The following is a 20,245-nucleotide window of genomic DNA, read 5'->3' as shown; positions in this document are numbered from 1 at the left end:
CCTTTGATCTTTGGGTTTATCGTATGCTGTCTGGCTGAGGTCGCTTGCCCCCAGTCTATTCCACTGATCCTCCTTTCTGTCTCTTAGCCAGTACCAAATTGTTTTGATGACTGCTGCTTTGTAATATAGTTTGAGGTCTGGGACTGCAAGGCCCCCCTCATTTGTGTTTTTTTTCATTATTTCCCTGGATATCCTTGATCTTTTGTTATTCCAAATGAGCTTTGTTATGTTTTTTTCCAAATCAGTGAAGAAATTTTTTGGGAGTTCCATGGGTATGGCACTAAATAGATAAATAAATTTGGGTAGGATGGTCATTTTTATTATATTGGCTCGTCCTACCCATGAGCAGTTAATGTTTTTCCAATTGCTCAAGTCTAGTTTTAGTTGTGTGGCGAGTGTTTTGTAGTTATGTTCATATAGTTCCTGTGTTTGTCTCGGGAGATAGATTCCTGGGTATTTTATTTTGTCTAAGGTGATTTTGAATGGGATTTCTCTTTCTAGTTTTTGCTACTGAGCTGTGTTGGAGATATAGAGAAAAGTTGATGACTTATGTGGGTGTATTTTGTATCCTGCAACTTTGCTAAAGTTGTTGATTATTTCAATTATTTCATTATTATTTCAATTAGCTTTTTGGTTGAATCTCTAGGATTCTTTAAGTAGACCATCATGTCATCTGCAAAGAGCGATAACTTGGTCTCCTCCTTGCCTATTTTGATGCCTTCAATTTTTTTTTCTTTAATTGCTACTGCTAGTGTTTCTAGTACAATGTCAAATAGTAGAGGTGATAATGGGCATTCTTGTTTCACTCCTGATCTTATTGGGAATGCATCTAGTTTATCCCCATTGCAGATGATATTAGCTGATGGTTTTAGATATATACTGTTTATTATTTTTAGGAACGACCCTTCTATTCCTATGCTTTCTAGTGTTTTTAATAGGAATGGGTGTTTTTTTTTTTTATCAAAGGCTTTTTCTGCATCTAATCATGTGGTTCTTGTCAGTTTGCTTGTTGATATGGTCAATTATGTGGATGGTTTTCGTAATATTTGGTATAAATCCTACTTGATCATGGTGGATGACCCTTCTGATCACTTGCTGGAGTCTTTTTGCTAGTATCCTATTTAAGATTTTTGTATCTATATTCATTAGGGAGATTGGTCTATAGTTTTCTTTCTCTGTTTTTAACCTGCCTGGTTTTAGAATCAGTACCATGTTTGTGTCATAAAAGGAGTTTGGTAGAACTCCCTCTTTGCTTATTATGTCAAATAGTTTGTATAGTATTGGGATTAACTGTTCTCTGAATGTTTGATAGAATTCACTGGTGAATCCATCAGGCCCTGGGGATTTTTTCTTAGGAAGTTCTTTGATGGCTTGTTGGATTTCATTTTCTGATATGGGATTATTTAAGAATTCTATTTCCTCTTCTGTTAGTCTAGGCAGTTTGTATTTTTGTATATATTCATCCATATCCCCTAAATTGGTGTATTTATTGCCATATAATTGGGCAAAGTAATTTCTAATGATTGCCTTAATTTCCTCTTCATCGGAGGTGTTGTCCCCCTTTTCATCTTTAATGCTGTGAATTTGCTTTTCTTCCTTCCTTTTTTTAATTAGATTGACCAGTACTTTGCATATTTTGTTTGTTTTTTCAAAGTACCAGCTTCTTGTCTTATTTATTAAATCAATAGTTCTATCACTTTCGATTTTATTAATTTCTCCCTTAATTTTTAGGATTTCTAGTTTGGTTTTCTTCTGTGGGGTTTTAATTTGATCGCTTTCGAGTTTTTTCATTTGCATTTCCAATTGATTGATCTCTGCTCTCCCTAGTTTGTTAATATAAGCATTCAGGGATATGAATTTACCTCTGATTACCACTTTGGATGCATCCCAAAAGATTTGAAAGGATGTTTCGCCATTGTCATTTTCCTTGATGAAATTATTGTTTCTATGATTTCTTCTCTAACTAAACGATTTTGGAGTACCATATTGTTTAGTTTCCAATTAGTTTTTGATTTTGTTTTCCATGTACCATTACTAATCGTTATTTTTATTGCCTTGTGGTCTGAAAAGGCTGCATTTATTATTTCTGCTTTTCTGCATTTGTGTGCCATGTTTCTGTGATCTAATGTATAGCCACTCTTTGTGAATGTGCCATGTGGTGCTGAGAAGAAGGTGTATTCCTTTTTATCCCTATTTATTTTTCTCCATATGTCTATTCTAATTTTTCTAAGATTTCATTCACTTCTTTTACCTCTTTCTTATATATTTTTTGATTTGATTTATCTAAATTTGATAATGGTTGGTTCAAGTCTCCCACTAATATGGTTTTACTGTCTATTTCTTCCTTCAATTCTCCTAGTTTCTCCATTAGAAATTTGGGTGCTATATTATTTGGTGCATACATATTGATTAGTGATATTTCCTCATTATCTAAAGTCCCTTTTAACAAAATATAATTACCTTCCCTATCCCTTTTGATCAGGTCTATTTTTGCTTTGGCTTTATCAGATATCATGATTGCCACTCCTGCCTTCTTTCTGTCAGTTGAGGCCCAGAAGGTCTTACTCCATCCTTTAATTCTGACCTTGTGGGTGTCTACCCACCTCATGTGTGTTTCTTGGAGACAACATATGGTAGGGTTTTGGATTCTAATCCATTCTTCTATTCGTCTACGTTTTATGGGTGAGTTCATCCCATTCACGTTCAATGTTATGACTGTCACTTGTGGACTCCCTGGCATTTTGATATCCTTCCCTAATTCTAAACTTTCTTCTTCAGCTCTACCTTTTAGTCCAGTGATTTACTTTAAATCATCCCCCCTTGTATTTCCCTTTCTACCCCCCTCCCTTCTTATTCCCTCCCTTATTTTCCCCTGTAGTCTTTTTAAAATCCCCCCCCCCCAATCCTCTCCCTCCCTTGTACTGCTTCCCTCCCCACCAGTCTGTTTTTTACCCTTCTACTCCCCTATAGGGCGCAAATCTATTCTCTTCCCCTATGGATTGGATTGTTCTTCCCTCTTTGGGTCAGTTTCAAAGTACGTAAGAGTTGGGTATTTCCTATCTCCAACCTCTTTACCCTTCCAGTGTATCGATGTTCTCCCCCCTCCCACCATGATCTTCTTTGTGACATATAAATTTATCCCCATTTGTTTCTTTTCCCATTTCTTTTAGTCATAACCTCTTTTCTTTTTTACCTTTAGTCATGTGTATATATATATATATATATATATATATGTATTTATGCATGCATATATCTATATACCTATTTATGTCTTGTCCTTTCATCCTATACAGTTTGTCACTGTTCCCTCTGAGTGTAGTTCTTCTAGCTGCTTAGGTGATAGCAACAGTTTTTAAGAGTTGCCAATGACCTCTTTTCTTATAGGGGGATACATATCATTTTAACTTATTGAGTCTCTTGAAAAAAACCTTTTTGTTGTTGTTGTTGTTTTTCCCCTCTTTTTTAATTACCTTTTGATGATTCTCTTGAGTTCTGTGGTTGGACTTCAAATTTTCTGTTCAGGTGTGGTCTTTTATTTATGAATGCTTGGAACTCTTCTGTTGTGTTAACTGACCATACTTTCCCCTGTAAGAATATAGTCAGTTTTGATGGGTATTTTATTCTTGGCTGTAGGCCTAGTTCCCTTGCTTTCCGGAATATCGTATTCCCTGCCTTTCGGTCCTTTGGTGTGGATGCAGACAGATCCTGTGTCATCCTCACCATGTTTCCATGGTATCTGAATGGTTTCTTCTTGGCAGCTTGTAATACCTGTTCTTTCATCTGATTGTTTTTGAATTTGGCTATAATATTTCTTGGTGTTGTCCGTTGGGGATTAAATACAGGGGGTGATCTGTGGATTCTTTCAATCTCCACTTTCCCCTCTTGTTCTAGGATTTTGGGACAGTTTTCCTGGATAATTGCCTCTAGTATTATGTCCAGGCTTTTTCTTTTGTCGTGGTCTTCTGGTAGTCCAATTATTCTTAAATTGTCTCTTCTTGAACGATTTTCTAAATCGTCTGTTTTGTGAATGAGATGCTTCACATTTTCCTCAATTTTTTCATTCTTTTTGTTTTGTTTTATAGTGTCCTGCTGCCTTGTGAGGTCACTTGATTCTAGTTGTTTTACTCTGGTTCTTAAAGATTGGATTTCATCTTTGGCTTTTTGGTCGTCTTTTTCCTTCTGGTCTGAGTTTCTTTGAAGATCATCTTTCATCTTATCTCGTCTTTCATCTCCTTTGCCTCATTTTCCAGCTGGATGATTTTGGCTTTCAGGACACTTTTCTTGTTTTAGTTCAAGTGCCTCTGTTTCCAGATGACTTATCTTAATTTTCAAGTTCTTTTCCCAATTGTCTTCAGCCTCTCTTAGTTGTGTTTTGAGTTCTTCCACAGCCTGTATCCAATTTGCTGGGATTTCTGGTTTATCGTTTGCTGATCTCTCCCCCTCTGTTCCATTTGGTGAGTAGTAGCTGTCTATTGTAGTTTCTTTCTTCTGTTTCTGTAGTTTGCTCAAATTCACTCCTTCTTTCCTCCCCGTATTTGTCTGTGCTCTTGTTCCTCTCATTTTTTTGTTTTTTGGGGACTTCTATCAGTCTCCCCTCTTGGAGCTTTAACAGAGGATCTCTTGGTGTAATCTCTGAGGGAGGGTTGTTGGGGGTTTGAGCTTTCCTGTCCTCTGGAGGCTTTTGATTGGCTTAAAGTCCAGCAGTCAGTGAGGATAGATGGGGAGCCTGGGCTTCCCTGTGTTCTGGAGACTTTTGATGGGATTAGGTTCAGTTGGTGTGGGCAGAATGCTCCCCAAGCCAAAAAACGGAAGGAAAAAAAAGCAGTAACCTCCTCTTCCACAGTCTGTGTGGAATGCCCGGAAACTGGCCCAGGTTACTTTCAAGGTAAGCTCTTCAGAGCAACCCCTTTGCCAGCCCTGAGTTTTCTGTCCTTTCAGTAGCTCTGAGGGCTCCTGATGGGATTGGGTTCAGCTGGTGCCCTAAAGCTGGGACCTCCCTTGAGACTCAGATGGAAGGACCCAGCCAGGGGGCTACCGGCTTCCCCCTTCTCTCTATGTTTCCTTGCCGTCTGTGTTGGGCGCCCCGGAGACTGGCTCAGGTTGCTTTCAAGGTGAGTCTTCAGAGCCCTGAGGTTCCCGCTGCTGCCGTGGGCTCAGCACTCTGGGTTGGGGGGGATGGGTCCTGGGACCTTCTTTCTGTCTACCCCTTAGACCCGAGTGATCTAGGGTTCTGGCTTTTGGGATGTGTGGTACCTTTTGATCCAGCTCCAGGAGGAGGTTTCCCCAGGTCTATCCTGTTGTTCAGCTTGAATTTCGGTGGCCTATGAGCACTCTGTTTGCGATCGGTAAGGAAGGGTTTCCGAGGTCTGAACTTTCGCTGCTTCTACACTGCCATCTTGACCGGAAGTCCCCATCTCTCAATTTATAATTGCAGTTGTGATCCTTGTAAGTTGATTTTAAATATTTGAAGCCTATTTCTTTCTCTGAGTCTTCTTAGTTTTTCAACTAGTTCTAACTTCATCTATTTGTCCTATCTTGTAACTTATATATTTTCATCTTGTCCTCAAAAGCAATTTGAAAGATTTTGTCATGCACTTAATTAAAATCTACCCATGTTTACTAGTCTAGGATTGTCAAAAGAAATGATGTCAGTATGCTATAATCAGATTGTGAAGAAACAGTGTTATCTTTAAAATCACCATTTACATTTCTAGGTGTCTACTCAGTTCTCTTATAAAGAGTTAGAGTCAATTTTATTGGTTCATAGTTGGTTCGTTTCCCTCTTGAAAATTTGGATGATATTTGCCTTTTTATTAGTTTCTGGTTCTTCTTGTCTGAGTTCTTTGAAAGATAATGATCACTGGCTCAGTAATCATGGCTTGTTCTTTGATTTCCCTGTATCTTTCACCTTGATTTCTGTAACTTGAACTCATGAAGGAGTGGTAGTTGGTCTCTATATCTCTTTTCATTTATCCTCCCCCCACCCCCTTGGTTCTATCCCTTGCAAACCCAACAGTATTCTCCTTGACAAAGAAAATGAACAAAATTAGAGGTGAATAGTTTTATTTTCTCTTCACAGACAATTCTCATATATCCCTAACAGTGGTCATTTAAACAAATATTTTTTTTGACATTATGGTGAATAAAATTGTTTACTTTTGCTATCTTTAGATTTTTCTTGCCAGCTGTAACTCATTTTGAGCTTTCAGAAATAAATTTAAGAAGTTCTACTTTTGTGGTATTTCCCATATCTGTCTTTTCTTCCCTATTAAATGTCATCTTAGTATAGGATGTCATTTCCACTTGCCTCGTCTCTGCAATAACTTAACATGTGTTCCTACCTCTAATGCCTGTCTACTATAATCTCTTCTTCATATTGTTTCTAAAATAATCTTCCTTTTGCATAGATATTTAAGAATCTTCAGGTCTTACCTTTTAAGTCCATCATAACCTGGTTCTGCCCTACTTCCATCTTATGTCATATATTATGTCCATTATGCTATAGACAAAAGCATAGACTACTGTTCTCTGTACTCTAAACATACTATGTGCTTTCTTACTTCAATGCTTTTGGTATTGCCAAATAATAGAAATAACAAATTTTTTTAGTCTAAAAGATACAGATTTGACTCCTGGCTAAGATCTACTCTTTTACCCCATGCAAGTCAGTTAATGTCATTGGGATTTAATTTCCTCATCTTTATAATGGTGATAAGCTATATTTGTAATACCTACTCCCAGGAATGTTATGAAGAAAAACCTTCATATATTTTAAAGCACTATTTGGATACTTTTTTATAATTATTCCTCATTTTGTTACTTGTTTCTAGACTTTCTTCCTTTCTCTTGTCTTGTATTCTGACTTCTGTTAAAGTTCATATCACCTATCAGTTCTTCCATAATGCCTTCTTTGATTTCTTCCCCCAGTTGGTAACAACCTTCTCTTTTCTTTCATCTACAAAGCATGTTGTTTTGCAACTTTGCCATATAACAATTTTCTTAGGATTATAAAATCCAGAACTGAATGGGACCTTAGAGGTCACTATTATTTTATGCCATAATTATATATAGTTCATATCCCTCCAGTAGACTAGAGAGACTGTGGAGGCAGGGACCATGTTTTATCTAAACATCACTCATATTACTTCTATAATTAGGCAGTTAGTAAATGTTGAATTCTAGTTGGATAAGGTACTTCATGTAATATTCAGGGTCACTTAAGTAAATATCTTGAAGCAAAAAGGCCAAACTAATCATTATAAGTATTCCTCAGATCCTGAATCCCAATTTGCTTTCATTCATCGTGACCAGCAAACAGTTGTTATTATGATATTATTTTTGGCCAGTTTGGGTAATTTAGTGTGCAATATTTGATTGTTCCTTTTTAGACAGTTAGACTGTTAATTCCCTAGTACTTGTTTTTTTTTGATTTTCCAATAAAATGGGGAAAAGGACTTTAATAGATTGTTTACAAATAAATCTTATAGAATCTTTATTTATTTGTTCATTTGTTCATTTATTTATGAAACCCTTACCTTCCATCTTATATTGTATATTATATCTGTATATTGATGCCAAGACAGAAGGGCTAGGCAATAGGGGTTAAATGACTTGTCCAGGATCACACAACTGGGAAATGCCTTAGGCCAGATTTGAACCTAGGACCTCCCAACTCCAGGCCTGCTCTCAATCCCCTGAACCACCCAGTTGCCTCTAAATCTTGTAGAATCTTAAGGTGAAAGAGTGATTAGTAAATTTTTTTTTCCTGGAGGCATACTTAAATATGACACTGAGTGGCTTTGAATATGGTTGTACTTTGAATGAAGTCTCACTGATGAGTAATTTCATTAGTTTGTAATATTAATTAGGATGGGAATAGGGATTAGATCTATGCTTTCATTTGGTATAGGGGATTCATTCTAGTAGTGCAGAGATACAATTTATAAATTTAGAGCTTCTTTAGGACATTGAAATATTAAGTGATTTGCTAGATTTACAAAGTCATTGTGCTTCAGAAGATGGACTCAAATTCAACTCTGATTCTAGGGCCATGTCTTTCTCTAACTGTTACGATGTAAACATATTGTAATCATTCTGAATGTCATAAAATTTTGTCTCTAGTTTATATTTATTCCTTAACAAGGGTAGGGATTTGGACAAGATGGACATTAGCACAACATGACCCTTTATTTCTAGAAGAAGCATAGACATCTCAGTTTTATTGTTTATTATTTGTTGTACACAACTAGGACATAATTATTATTTTATAGTCAAGAAAAATTTGCATTGATTATTGCATTGATTACTGTTTGCTATTCTTTTACAGTGTTGGGAGAGGGATTGGCCAAGGGAGATGGCTCATTTCAAGCAGTGCTTTGTTGCATGCATCTTAAAGGAAAGCTTCAAGTTGTCTCTAATGTTCTTTCCAAATCACTGATGGGAGAGTCTCTGGTAAGTTGATAAGATTTAATTTGATTTCCTGAAAAGTAATTCATGCTTAACTTTTGTCCTAGGTATATAGGGCTCATTCCAAACGTTGGAGTGATGATCAGACCCTCCACCAATACCTAACATTTAACAGCAAATGCTCTCTAAATATGGTGGTTACCAAAAAGTGAAGACAAACCCTAGTACACAACTCCTATCTGTTTCAGTGGCATTTATCAGTCAGCAAGTATTCATTAATTGTTTCTATGTATCTGGTAATGTAGGATATATTCAAAATAGATTGGAAGGCAAACTTAACTAGTTCTTACTTCATAGGGTTTTGATTTTCAAATGAGATAATGTATGTTCACATTAATGAATAAGATAAAGGCAGAGTAAATGGAACTTTGAAGGTAAAGCAGTAGTAGTCTCAAGGTCCAGGAAAGACTTCCTGCAGAAGGTGACCCTTGAGCCGAGTCTTGAAGGAAATCAAGGATTCCAATTAGTGGAGGTTGAGTAGGGAAAATGTCCAGAAAGTGAGGACAGAGACCATTTACGACATTGCAGATGGTCAGTACAAATGCATGGAGACAGGAGATAATAGTGTTTGTATCTGAGAGACAGAAAGTAGGTGAGTGTTACTGGACCAACCATAGAGTGAGTTGAAGGGATGTGTAGGAAAACTGGAAAGATAAAAAGAAGCCAGATTGTAAAGAAATGTAAATGTCAGCCAGAAGATTTATTTTATTTATTTATTTGAAAAAATATCCTTACCTTACATCTTAGAATCAATAATCAATACTGGGTATTGGTTCTAAGGCAGAAGAGTGGTAAGGGCTAGGCAATGGGGGTTAAGTGACTTGCCTAGGGTCACATAGCTAGGAAGTGTCTGAGGTTAGATTTGAACACAGGACTTCCTGTTTCTGGGTCTGACTCAATCCACTGAACCACCCGGCTGCTCCCAACCAGAAGATTTATTGAGAAGGGACATAAATGACATTCTTAGACTTAATGCTTTAGGCTAACCACTTAAAAAAAAAAACCCAAACATTACTCAGTGATATTTATTAAACACTTCTTCTGTGCCAGGCACTGTGCTAAGTGCTGAGGATACAAAGAAAGGTAAAAACATATTTCCTATTTTTAACTAACTTACATTCTAATTAGGGAGAAAATATGCAAAGAATTATGTATTTATAAGAAATGTATGGATTAAACAAAAGGCAATATTGAGAGGGGAAGGTACTGGTACTAGGGGTAGAGGAGTGGATAGGCCTCCTATCAAAGATGGGATTTTAACAGAGTCTTGAAAGAAGCCAGAAAATGCTAGGAATCAAAGATGAAGAGGGATAGCCTTCTAGGTTAAGCACTTTTTAGAAGATTGGTTAGCATCAGGAAACCTTGGAGGATGAGAGTCCAGTTTGATGGCTATTGTATTAGTTCAGGTGGAGGTAAATAGGATGTGAACTACAGCGGTAGCTGATAGGAGAGTAGTATGGGGAAAGAAATCACAACATTTGGCAATTGACTGGATATTTGTGATGAATGAATGTAGTCAAGAATGTCTTTGAATGACTGGAAGGAAAGTGATGTCCCATAGAGTAATAGAAACATCTGAAAGGGATGATTTTGGGGGGGAGAAAACAAGTTCTATTAGTTTGAGATGAAGGGTATACATTGTTGAATTATAGCTGCGATTCTCAGATGAAATAAGTACAGGTACTGAAGCTGCTTAAGGGATCCCTTTGATAAGTTTTTCTAGATTGAGGGATGTACTTCTCTGATTTTGAGTGTGTTTGTATGCCAGCCCTTTCCATGCTATTATGAGTACCAGTATCCAAGTGAGATTCAAATAATGAGTCTGATAGCAATGTAATTTGAGAATGGATTTTTTTTTAATAGAGAAAAAGCTCTGGTTCCATTATCAGACCTTATCAATGAGATCCATACTTCTCAGGTGGTCTTAAAGATTGTAAATGCTAATTGGTTAGGGTGTATGTGCCTGAGCTTGTAGATATACTTTCACAGTCATCATTGGTTTTTGTAGGTGCTTCTTGTCTCTGGAATGGGAAAGAGAGTGAAGGGATACTATGATGGACTGGTTCCCATGATTAAGGAAGATATATGGACAGGCACATTAGAAGATAGTGATTATCCCAGGATGGGCTGATTGCTTAGCGTGGATATTTATAATATCTTGCGAATGTCCTTGAACAAAAGCCATTGTTATCTTGGGGATGGGGAGCAAAGGACACAAATTTTTGCAGAAGATAGAAGAAAAAAATCTGTTACATATTTGAACAGATTTTTGAGGGTTCAAATAGACATTGTTTAAAGAAATGTCAATTTTGTGCAAGCAAAAATCATTATGATAAATAATAAATCAAACAAATGTTTCATTTCCTTAGGAAAAATGTCTCCTAAAATTAAGGTTATACTTGTAGTTTCAGTGTACAATAAATATTAATAACAACAAGAATAATAATCCTAGCTTGATTCATCACTTAACCTCATATTTACATCAGTAGTTTTTTAAACTATGAGATAGATCACTGTCATCAAAATAAGTTATTAGCTGTTAAAAAAAAGGCCCCTTAGGACAACTTATTTATGTAATTGGAAAAGGGTATCTGATTAGTTTATAAAATAATTAATAATTTCATTAAAAATAATCTAAGCATTTTCATAAGGCATAGCTATTCATTTATATATTGAGATATATAGATTCTTATTTGTTAGTTTTTATTTGGCAAATATTTGAGAAATTTATTACATGCAAGGTTGTGTGCTAGTTGATTTTTTCCCTTTATCTTTGAATTATTTTATGAAGAATGGTTATAACTTTTAAGAATTCTAAGTGAAGTAATTTGAATATGAAACATGAAATATATCAATATGAAATATATAGTTTTTATTCTGTATGCATAATTTAATAAAGCTGTGTGGACCTCTTCATTTTCATTTTTATTTTTTAAAACCTTAACTTCAGTCTTAAAATCAATTTTACATATTGGTTCTAAGACAGAAGAGTGGTAAGGGGTAGGCAATGGGGACCAAGTGACTTGCCTAGGATCACACATCTAGGAAGTGTCTGATTCAGATTTGAACCCAGGACCTCCTGTCTTTGGGCTTGACTCAATCTACTGAGATACTCAGCTGCCCCTTGGATCTCTTTTCAGAATTTTTTTTTTTTTGAGGCAAACAGTTAAGTGATTTGCCTGAGGTCCCATAGCTAGTAAGTGTCTTAGGTGGGATTTGAGTTAAGGAAGATTAGTCTTCCTGACCCCAGGCCTGGTACTCTTATCTATTGTATCACCTAGCTACTTTCAGAATGTGTTTTTAAATCAAGGGTTCTTAACCTGGAGTTTCTGAACTTGTTCTTTAAATATTTTAATATCTGCATTTCATTGTGTTTATTTTACTTTATATATTTAAATGCATTCTGAAGAGGAGTCCATGGGCTTCACAAGACTGACAAAGGCTTCCCTGATACAAAAATGTTTGAGACATTGTTTTAAATGCATAAAATATATAGGATTGCAGAGAAAACTTAATTATGAGAAATAAAAAAAAAACAAAAACAAAAACTCCTTACCTTCCGTCTTAGAATCAATACAGTGTATTAGGTTGAAGGCATAGGAGTAGTTAAGAGCTAGTCAATGGTGGTTAAATGACACTTGCCCAGGGTCACAGAGCTAGGAAGTGTTTGAGACCAGTTTTGAACTCAGGACTTCCTGTCTATAGGCCTGGCTCTCTATCTACTGAGCCTACATAACTGCTTCCTAGAAATTAAAAAAAAAAAAGTTTACAAACCATAAAAAGTTCACTTAATCAAGGTTTTGCTTGCTCTATAGTTTTTAGTAATTTTTAAAAACCTGCACATACTTTATAAATTTAATGGTTTGTTGTTATCATTATCATTATTATTAAATAGCCTACATTATAGACAAAGTTTAAAATTGTTAGGCCACAAGTTGAAGAAAAAGAGTATTACTTTTCATAATGTTTGCTTTGTTGGAACTTACCAATATTTTCCAATTTGATGGGGATAAGAGATGAGAAAATGATTGTTAATTACACAATATGTGATCCCATTCCTGATAACACAGGACTTAGAGTAGGCATTTAAGTCCTTCCTCTCTGATTCTACATGCAGTTTTATTTTTATTCTTCTGATCTGAATGGTAAAAGAGATAGACAGTGCCAGTCTAAGCAAACAAAAATGTCTCAAAATGTCTAATAACCAAGCATCTTAAAAAATTACTCCTCTCTTGAGATATTATTAACTATAGAACAATAGCATTCAGGTTAGCAAGACTTTGGGTACTTTTCTAATTTTTCCACTTTTTAAAGCAAATACATAGATAAATTTGTGCAAATTTTTTCCATCACTCTTGATGCTTTAATATTTTTAGATGTGACATTTTGAAAATATCAGCCTTTTAGTTAATAAGATTAAAGGACACAAAAGTTAAGATTTTTTCCCCCTTTTCTTTCATCGTTTTGGCCTATGTTTATGTCTATAGTATGCCTTTTTTATTTTCCATTTAACTAAGCTGAAGTTCATTTGCAAAATGTGAGACTTTTTACTTATAAATTTTCGCATTTTAGCACTATGTCTGTATTTTCCTTAATTTTTATGATTTGGTCAGGCAAACTGGAGAATCAGTTAAGGAATTAATCTTGATTCCAGATTGAAACTAGTAAAAGAACTAATCTCTTGATAACCTCCCTCCCCCCTTTTTCTTCAACTTTTACTATTATCAGAATGGAATGGCAACAAAAGATTTGACACGACTAAAGACACTTCTCACTGAAACAGAGGTAAGAATATTTGTGGAGCTTTTTAGGGGGAAATTTTGCTAATTTTGATAGTGGGCTATTTGTTTTGAATTGTTTGGAATTACATTTTTATTGATGTCAGCTAAGAAAATGGTGAAGTGATCCTTTGTGTTGAGGACAACTTTCAGTTCTCCATAAAACCTGTGTTTCTTAGGATTTCTGTGTTTATGCTTGAATCCTATTAATTCTAAAGCTAGCTAGATAATTGCTGATTATTCTTTCTGCTATTCAGACTTTGTTATTACTCTGTAGCCTGAGCATCTCTAAACCTGCAAGCCCCGAGGTCAGAGGTTAGCAAGGTAATGAAGGGGAGACCAAGCAGTAGAAGTTTCCTTTGGAGATTAAGGGCCCAGATACCTATACTCAACACGTGGATTAAATGGCTTTGAATGTACTCTGAATTCAGTCAGATGAGTCTTTACCCTGAGAAAAATACATTCAATTACAGCAGTGGGGCTTGCTTCTTTATTTCTATCTCTGTAGATATATCTCTTTTTCTCTTTCTGGTGAAGTCAGCCAAGCCATCTATCTGGCAGCTATTTCTCTTCATATATACATATACATACATATATTTAGGTATATGTATATACATCTATATACATATGGTATATACACATATAAATAAACTTTCATATACATATATGTATATGTGTATATATTTGTATATATATATTGGCCCAGAGCTGTGATTTTAAATGAATTGTGATCAAACAGAGTTACAGTTGTCCTATCATAATTACATATAGGGCCTTGTAGGTTCATGACGAAGACTTTGCTTTTCTTCATACAAACTGGAACGTTTGACAGCTTGGGTGGACTTCTTGTATTTGTTTTTATCTATGAACTCACAAAATTGGCTTGAATTTCCAGCCTTTTCAAGGAAAAGATTCATTGTGAGTGTGTCTAGGACCAAGTAGATAGTAGAATGTTAAATGAATGAGTAATGTGCCCCTTCTACTCTGCTGAAAAATGACCTATGAGTCTTGATATTGAGATAATTCTTCATTAGTGGGTAAATGAGGTTTTTGTTCATAAACATCAAGGCTCTATGGTAGTGGTAACTGCAATAGGTGTAATGCAATTGTAAGTACTAAATGATCTCCAAGCTTTAAGGAAGTCATCTTGCTTCCTCACTTAAATTTTTTTTTTTTGCATATCATCTTCATTTATTTTTTAAAAATATTTTATTCTCCCAATTACTTGTAATAACAATTTTCAACATTTTAAAAAAATTATAAGTTAAAATTGTCTCCCTACCTTCCCTACCCCCTCCCAGAGATGGTAAGCAATTTGATCTGCATTATACATGTATTATAATGCAAAATGTTTTTCCTTATTGGTCATTGTTATAAGAGAATACTCATAAAACCAGAAACCCAACATAAAAACATAAATAAACTAATGTGAAAAATAGCATGCTTTGATCTATATTCTGACTCTCAACAGTTCTTTCTCTGAAGGTAGATAGCATTCTTTGTCATAAGCCTTTCAAAACTATTCTGGATTATACAATATTGCTGTTACTGTATGCAGTGTTCTAGTTCTGTTTGTTTTACTCTGCATCAGTTCATGTAGGTCTTTTCAGCTTTTTGTCATTGCTTATAGCACAATTGTATTCCATTACCAACATGTACCACAATTTGTTCAGCCATTCCCCATTTGATGTATGTCCTGTCAATTGCCAATTGTTTGCCACCACAAAAGGGGTTACTATAAATATTTTTGAAAGTATTACATTTGAGTTTCCCACAATGTGTTAGTTACTCTATAAAATGTTCTCCTGGTTCTGCTTATTTCATTCTATCTTAGTTTGTGTAGGTCTTTTTTAGTTCTTAGAAATCCATCTGTTCATCATTCCTTATAACAATGGTATTCCATTAATGGTATTTCATCGGGTCGTAGACCCCTGGTGAACCAAGGCTTTGCTCACCCATCATGTGAAGACTGCTTCGGCTGAATAGACGAAAGAAACCTATAAGAAGGTTCAACGGCTGAGATGGCGACGCAGCAAAGCACTGTGGAGTGCTAAGGGTGTGTTGGAGCACAAAGGACAACACTGCCATTCAATGCAGCTGAGGAAGTCTCCAGGTGTAACGATTTTTTGTACCATTGGACCCAGGCTTCCAACGCCGAGAGAGTGGGACTGTCTCTGTGCAATGACTTTTCACCTTAAAATCTCCTTCACGCACAAGTGTCTTTGTGCACACTCATCTATACACCATAGATGAAAACTCACAAAGAGAATCGTCATCCTCGGTTACCGAGAGACTACTACTACTATATACCATAGTTTGTTCAGTCATTCTCCAATTTAGGGACATCTCTTTAGATTCTAATTCTTTGCCACCACAAAAAGATTAGCTATGAGTATTTTTGTACAAGCAGAACCTTTCCTATTAAAAAAAAAAGATCTCCTTTGGAAACAAATCCAGTAGTGCAGTAGTGGTATCGCTAGATCAAATGACATACATTCCTTTCAAGCCCCTTGGGCATAATTCCAAATTGCCTTCCAGAATGGTTGGATCACTTCACAACTCCAGTAACAATGCATTAGTGTTCCAATTTTGCCACATCCCCTCCACCACTTATTATTTTCCTTTACTTTCATATTGGCCACTTAGCTAGGGATAAGGTGGTACCTCAGAGTTTTTTTGATATGCATTTCTCTAATCAGGAGGGACTTAGAACTTTTTTTATGTGATTATTGATAGTTTTGAAAACAGGAGATTTTTAATTTGTTCTTTCTTTAGTTTTTTAGTTGCATGCCCAATTTATTGATCTGATTTTTCTTTATTTTTTAAATATAATCATTCAAGGATATAAATTTTCCCCTGACTACTGCTTAGGCTGTATTCCATCAATTTTGATATACTGTCTCCTCATTGTCATTCTCTTCAGTAAAATCAGTCATTACTTCAATCGTTTGTTCTTTAACCCACCAGTTTTGAAGAATTGGAGTATTTAATTTATAATTAACTTTTAATTTGCCTCTCTTTAAACCCTTGTTGAAATAAATTTTTATTGCATTATGACCTGAAAAGTTTGCATTAATTATTTCTGCTTTTATGCATTTGCTTGTGATATTTTTATGCCCCAGTACATGGTCAATCTTTCTATATGTATTATATGCTGCTAAAAAGGTATATTCTTTTTTATCCCTATTTAATTTTCTCCTAATATCTATTAAATCTAACTTTTCTAAAATTTCATTAACTTCCCTTTTTTCTAATTTATTTTTTGTTTAGATTTTTCTAGTTCTGATAGGGGAAGGTTGAGGTCCCCTACTAGTTTAGTTTTACTATCTTCTTCCTTTTTAAACTGCTTTATAATTTGGATGCTTAGGAGCAGCTGACTGTCTCAGTGTATTGAAAGTCAGGTCAACTTCCTAGTTAGGTGACCTTGGGCAAGTCACTTAACCCCCATTGCCTAGTCCTGATGCTGAACCATTTGGTGCATTTATGTTGAGTAGTGATATTCATTGTCTATACTGCCTTTTATCGAGATATAGTTACCTTCCTTATGTCTTTTAATCAAATCTGTTTTTGCTTTACCTTTGTCTGAGATCATGATTGCTACTCCTGCTTTCTTTGTCTCAGTTGAAGCCCAATAGATTCTGCTTCAGCCTCTTACCTTTACTATGTGTGTCTCTTCCAGCCTCAAATATGTTTTTTTTAATACCATATGGTAGGATTCTGGTTTTTAATGCATTCTGCTATGCATTCTGTTTCTGTTTTATAGGTGAGTTTATCCCATTTGCATTGCCATATATGTATTCCCTTCCATCTTGATTTCCTCTTTTAATCCTAATCTTTCTCATTTCATTCTTTCTGTCCACACCAGTGTTTTGCTTTTAATGACTCCCCATCTACCTCCTATTATTCCCCTCCCAACCTACCATCCCCTTTTTATTTCCCCTTATACTTTTCTATAGGTTAAGATGGGATACTATACCCTAATGAATCTGGCTGTTCTTCCCTCTCTAAGCCAATTCCAATGAGAGTAGGTTTTAAGTATTACTCATCACTACCCTTATCCACCCCTCCATTGTTATAGTATTCTCCCTCTCTGTAGCACCTCTTTATGTGATATAATTATCCCATTTTACCTTTCTCTTCCCATTTCTCTTAGTACAATCTTCTTTTTCACCCCTCGCTTCTTTTTAAACATATCTTAAACACCTTACTACTATGCCCTCTGTCTGTATTGTAAAAATAAATTTTACGAGCTATAAAACAAAATATTTAGATGGAAAACCTGTACCAATATAGGTTCAAAAGTGTTCAAAACTGTTCAACTGGCCACTTAGGTTCAAACTGTTTGGATACTTTTGGATACTTTTGATAGAGGTAATCAAAAGTATCCTCAGTGATGAAGTGAAGCTGAAATGTGAAATTCCCTTCAGGACTAGGCGCAAGGATGTTAAGAGACTCTTATTATAAATATAAAATGTTTATTGAAATATATAAGGACAAATAAAGGATTTCTAATTCTAAGGGATTCTAAATCCACCCAAATAAACTCCCAGTTACCATAAGGAACTGCTTCTCCCATGTTTCACAGGCTATACTAATCCTCCCTGATCTAACTAACCCAAATTTATAGTATCTAAATAAAAAGTACTGCGAATATTCTTATAAATCTTAATTTCGCCTTCAAATTATAAAATAGCAAAGGTTAGCTGGTTGAGTCTCAATAAGAATCCAGTTAGGACTCTGAGTCTTAACAGTCTCAGAGTCCAAACCAAAGACCAGGTTTTTCTTTGGATTTCTCAGATATAAACCAATTTATAAAACCGCAATAGATAGTCACTAGTGTTTCACAAGTTGGGAAAGGAAAACACTGAACTCCTTCAGATCTTTCCCTCAGATAGAGAGAGAGGCAAAGATGTTACCTCCTCCAGCCCTGAGAGAGAGTCTCTGAAAGTGTGTCTCTGCCAACTGCCAGAGACCAATTTCCAACTGCCAGAGAGAGTAACTGACATAGAAAAATAGTTATAACTGTCAGCAGTTGAAATTAACATGTTCTCTCAGCTCTGCTTTAAACTCCAGTTCTTTTCTCAAGCCAGTCACTTTACTTCTTATCCCTAAACTAATAAAACAACAATTATTTTCTAATATCATCCTTACAATTTATACTTTTCTACTATGTTAATGGTAACAGATACCATCTTTCTATATAGTAATATAAACAATTTGACCCTATTAAAGTCTTTAATTTTTTCCTCTTGTTTACTTTTTTATGTTTCTCTTCAAATTTGAATTTGGACATCAAGTTTTCTGTTTAAGTCTGGTCTTTTCTTCAGAAATGCTTGGAAGTCTTCCATTTTATTAAATGACCATATATTCCCCTGCAAGAATATAGTGAGTTTTGATGGGCAGGTGATTCTTGGTTGTAAACCAGTTCCCTTGTCTTTCAGAATACCATATTTCAAGCCTTGCATTCCTTCAATGTGGAAGCTGCCAGATCTGTGAAATGCTGACTCCATGATATCTTATTTATTTCTATCTGCCTGCTTGCAGTATTTTCTACTTGCCTTAGGAGCTCTAGAATTTGTCTGTAACATTCCTGGGAGTTGTCATTTGGGAACTTATTGTAGGAGGTAACCTGTGGTTTCTTTTGATATCTATTTTACCTCCTTATTCAAGAATATCAGGGCGTTTTCTTGGATAATTTTTTGTTATATGATATCTATGTTGTTTTTTTGTCATGACTTTCAGGTAGTCCAATAATTTTTAAGTTGTTTTTCCTGGATCTATTTTCTAGGTCATTTGTTTTTTCAATGAGATATTTAATATTTTCTTCTATTTTTTAATCCCTTTGACTTTGTTTTATTGTTTCTTGATGTCTCATGAAATCCTTAAGCTTCTTTTGCCCAATTCTAATTTTTAAAGCCCAAGTTTCTTCTGTGACATTTTTGATCCTTCTTTTTCATTTGATGTGTTCAACTTTTCATGTCATTCTTCATTAGATTACCCCCTCCTCTTTTTCCAGTATATTAATTCTATTTGTTTTTTTAAGACACTTTTTTCTTCATTGGAATTTGGGCCTCATTTTCCTGTTGACAAATTTTGCTTTTTAAGCCGTTATTTTCTCTGCATAACTTTTATTTCTTTCTCCCATTTTTCTTCAACCTTTCTTATTTAACTTTTGAATTCCTTTTTGAGTTCTTCCAGAGAGTGGGACCAATTCTCATTTTTTTTAAAGTTTTGTTTTGTAAGGATAATTTTAGGGTTGTGACCTAAATATAAATTATTTATTGGTCGCCAGGGGAAATCCCAGATAAAATACCCATGTCAGCTGGAAATTTATGGTGATTTTAATTAATATAGAGGAAAGAAATTAAGGAGAAGGGAGAGGGAAAGGGTGTAGGATTTCTCCCACCTGGCCTGTGCCAGGGGGAAGATTAGAGGCTTTTAAGAGGATAGTATTGGAAGGTAAAGGAGAAAGGAATCAGCCTAAAACTCCAAGAGGGCTCAGCTAAGATGCCTGAACCTGAACTAGCTACTCAGCTTCTCCCAGTATGGTATCAAGGGAAACTCACCACCGAACCGGACGATAGCTTCCGCCATGCCAAGATGCTGGAATGCTTAGTATGCTGCCAGCCAGAGCCACCTCTTTGGGAAAACAGCCTGAAGAGAGGAAGTGGCACGCCCTCTATAGATGGTTTTACATCACTCTCCCGCATCTCATCTGTACCAATTGTAGATTAAGCTTGACTTAGGATAGCCCAGGGGTCTGCCAGCTGTTTCTGCACATGTCTGTTGAAGGCCATCCTCCTAAATACTTAATCCTTAAGTATGGGTATAGACATTCCTGATTCTGTTAGACTAAGTAGGGTGGATTAATGTAAAGTTCCCAAGACATTCCTGATTTTGTTAGGCCAAGTATCTTCATTGTTATTATCTCCTGATAGTTAAATCCAATCTTCACAGCTTGTAGCTTCTTGATTTTTACCATCCTCTATTGGTTCTCCTCT

At 35.5% G+C, this 20,245-nt stretch overlaps 1 protein-coding gene across 6 annotated transcripts in view; it reads left to right on the top strand.

Annotated features, from left to right (window-relative positions):
• HELZ (helicase with zinc finger) overlaps positions 1 to 20,245 on the top strand; it is a 266,896-nt gene that overhangs the window by 74,293 nt on the left and 172,358 nt on the right. For 5 of the 6 annotated variants that reach the window (XM_007482772.3, XM_001379116.4, XM_007482767.3 and 2 more), the window contains exons 5-6: positions 8,327 to 8,451; positions 13,195 to 13,251. In XM_007482772.3, coding sequence (XP_007482834.1) covers positions 8,327 to 8,451; positions 13,195 to 13,251 — 182 coding nt within the window. The remainder of the gene's footprint in view (positions 1 to 8,326; positions 8,452 to 13,194; positions 13,252 to 20,245) is intronic. The other variant, XM_007482771.3, reaches the window with a different exon arrangement.

This window comes from Monodelphis domestica, chromosome 2 (genome assembly GCF_027887165.1).
Source record: "Monodelphis domestica isolate mMonDom1 chromosome 2, mMonDom1.pri, whole genome shotgun sequence".
NCBI classification, from domain to species: Eukaryota; Metazoa; Chordata; class Mammalia; order Didelphimorphia; family Didelphidae; genus Monodelphis; species Monodelphis domestica.
The sequence above is the reverse complement of the archived record's forward strand: the minus strand, read 5'-3'. Positions and strand labels throughout refer to the sequence as shown.